The sequence below is a fragment of the Phoenix dactylifera genome, unplaced genomic scaffold, assembly GCF_009389715.1.
Source record: "Phoenix dactylifera cultivar Barhee BC4 unplaced genomic scaffold, palm_55x_up_171113_PBpolish2nd_filt_p 000843F, whole genome shotgun sequence".
NCBI lineage: Eukaryota > Viridiplantae > Streptophyta > Magnoliopsida > Arecales > Arecaceae > Phoenix > Phoenix dactylifera.
In genome coordinates this window covers 166,329-168,499 of record NW_024068208.1, presented here as the reverse complement: position 1 = coordinate 168,499, position 2,171 = coordinate 166,329, and the positions used below count along the sequence as shown (strand labels likewise).

The 2,171-nt window shown below is 45.6% G+C and overlaps 1 protein-coding gene across 1 annotated transcript; it reads left to right on the top strand.

The window, feature by feature from the left end:
• Positions 1-593: 593 nt before the first annotated feature.
• Positions 594-1,438, top strand: LOC120107364 (PLAT domain-containing protein 3-like). Its single transcript, XM_039120621.1, has 2 exons — positions 594-767; positions 839-1,438. Exons 1-2 carry the CDS (start codon positions 675-677, stop codon positions 1,334-1,336), a joined length of 591 nt encoding a protein of 196 aa, XP_038976549.1. The 5' UTR covers positions 594-674; the 3' UTR covers positions 1,337-1,438.
• Positions 1,439-2,171: the final 733 nt, after the last annotated feature.

Here is a 2,171-nt window from a genome sequence, read left to right as displayed (position 1 = left end):
ATGCGTTCAAAATATGAAAATAGTCCCTCGACGTACAAAAGTAATGCTGCATATACTAACTCTTTCTATCCCAAATTCTGCTGTGGCAAAACCTTTAAGTATCTAAACATTAAACCCCTCAACTCATCAGAAAAGTTAATCAAACTCTATAAAGTTTCGACCCATGGTGAGAACTCCGATCTTATATTTCTATTGGTTAGATCGAGACCAATGGATGAATCTAATTGGTCTGTTGTCCGATAACTATCAAGGAGCAGCCTTACCTTCTAATTGAACTTTATTTGCTCTTCAGATAGGTTCAGTCCGAATGTTTTCCACCAAGAATTCTTTCATGCTGGCTTGAGACTCAAGCCCCAAGACATTGCTAATCCAGCTTTCAATGTTTTCCCTAGGAATATGTATGGAAATGATCAATGACCCCTACCACACTGGCTCCAAACCACTGGTGTAGGAAAACTTAATCATCACCCTCGTAGTAACATAACCAAATCCCCCTAAAATCCCAGGAATATCCCGTCTCCAGCTACAAATCTCCATTAATAATATCCACCAGTTTGTACATTACTGGCTGGGCACTGACCCCACCACCCCCCTCCTTTCCTTTTTATCATCTCCCCACACCCCCAGTTCCCCTCACCTTCTTTTCCTCCATAGCCACCGCAAAAGAAGAGGAGATGATCAAGGGAGCCAAGAAAGCCGTCTTCCTCTTCCTCCTCGTCTCCTCTCTTGCTATCGTCTCCCACTGCGTCACCCCCATTACAATAAAAGTAAGTATGCTTCCATCGTCATCTATTTACCATCCTATCCTGCTAACTCTTTTCTTTTCTCTTGTTGACAGCCCGTGAACGGCGACGATGATGAGAACCAGTGCGTGTATACGGTGTACATCAGGACGGGCTCCATCTGGAAGGGCGGCACGGACTCGGTGATCAGCCTCATCCTCGCCGGATCGGACGGCTGGGGCGTGGCCATCACGGACATCGAGTCGTGGGGTGGCATCATGGAGGCCGGCCACAACTACTTCGAGAGGGGCAACCTCGACATCTTCAGCGGCCGGGGACCGTGCCTTTCGACCACGCCGTGCTGGATGAATCTGACCTCAGATGGGAGCGGGTCCCACCACGGGTGGTACTGCAACTACGTGGAGGTCACAACCACAGGTCCCCATATGGGGTGCGCCCAGCAGCAGTTCACCGTCGAGCAGTGGATCGCCACCGACGCCGCGCCCTACCAGCTCTACGCCGCCCGCGACTACTGCACCACCGGGCGCGGAAATGCCGAGGAGAAGTCAAAGATCGGCGGTCGGATCGGCCGACACGTGACGCACGTGGTGTGAGAGCTTATCCGGGCTTTGGTTGGTTGCGTTGTTATTTGTACTGTGTGGTTTTAGCTTTGTTAATAAAATAAATGGCTGAGCGGTGATCTTGTTTTACTATTTTTTTTTCCTGGTTTCTTTGCAAATGCGAGGGATGATCTGAGCCGTTGATGCGACGGTGGTCGTGCAGGTCAGGTGTTCTGGACCGTCCGTTTAGATAGGGATGGAGATGAGAAGATCTTATCATATCACGGCCTTGTTGGTCTGGTCAAGGGAAACGAGTTTCTTTAGAGTTTTCCTTTTTCCCCCTATAGAAGTTAAATTATTTACTCCTTTTTTTTTAATAAAATGGGGGCTAAAGAGACCTGCCTGCTAAGCCACCAGATTTAAGATTTTTTTTTTTTGTGCGGAAGTGAATGTTTCATACAAATCGGATAATCGAGTATCAAGTATGAATATATTTAAAAAACTTAAAAGATAATAAATTCTAGAGAGTATACCTGATAGCATTTTCTTTTCCAGCCACGGGGCCTTTCTAGAATAGTTAGTTATATGCTGATTTTACGTGCTTTGTCTGTAATGTTATTTTATTATTGAATATAATCTGGATATTTCTGAGCAGCACCATATTTAGGCCTTAGCGAGCAGCACCATATTTAGGCCTTACTCCTTAGTTCGAGATTTTCCAAATCTGCCGTGTATTTTGACTGCTTTTGGTAAATTATATTATATTTTAAATCAAATTTTGTTTGATTTTAAGAAAATGATATCCCAAGTCCGGGATTGGAACCCGAGTCGCCGCCTGGATGAAAGCCAGGCATCCTAACTGGACCAGACGACATTTCATGCATATCTA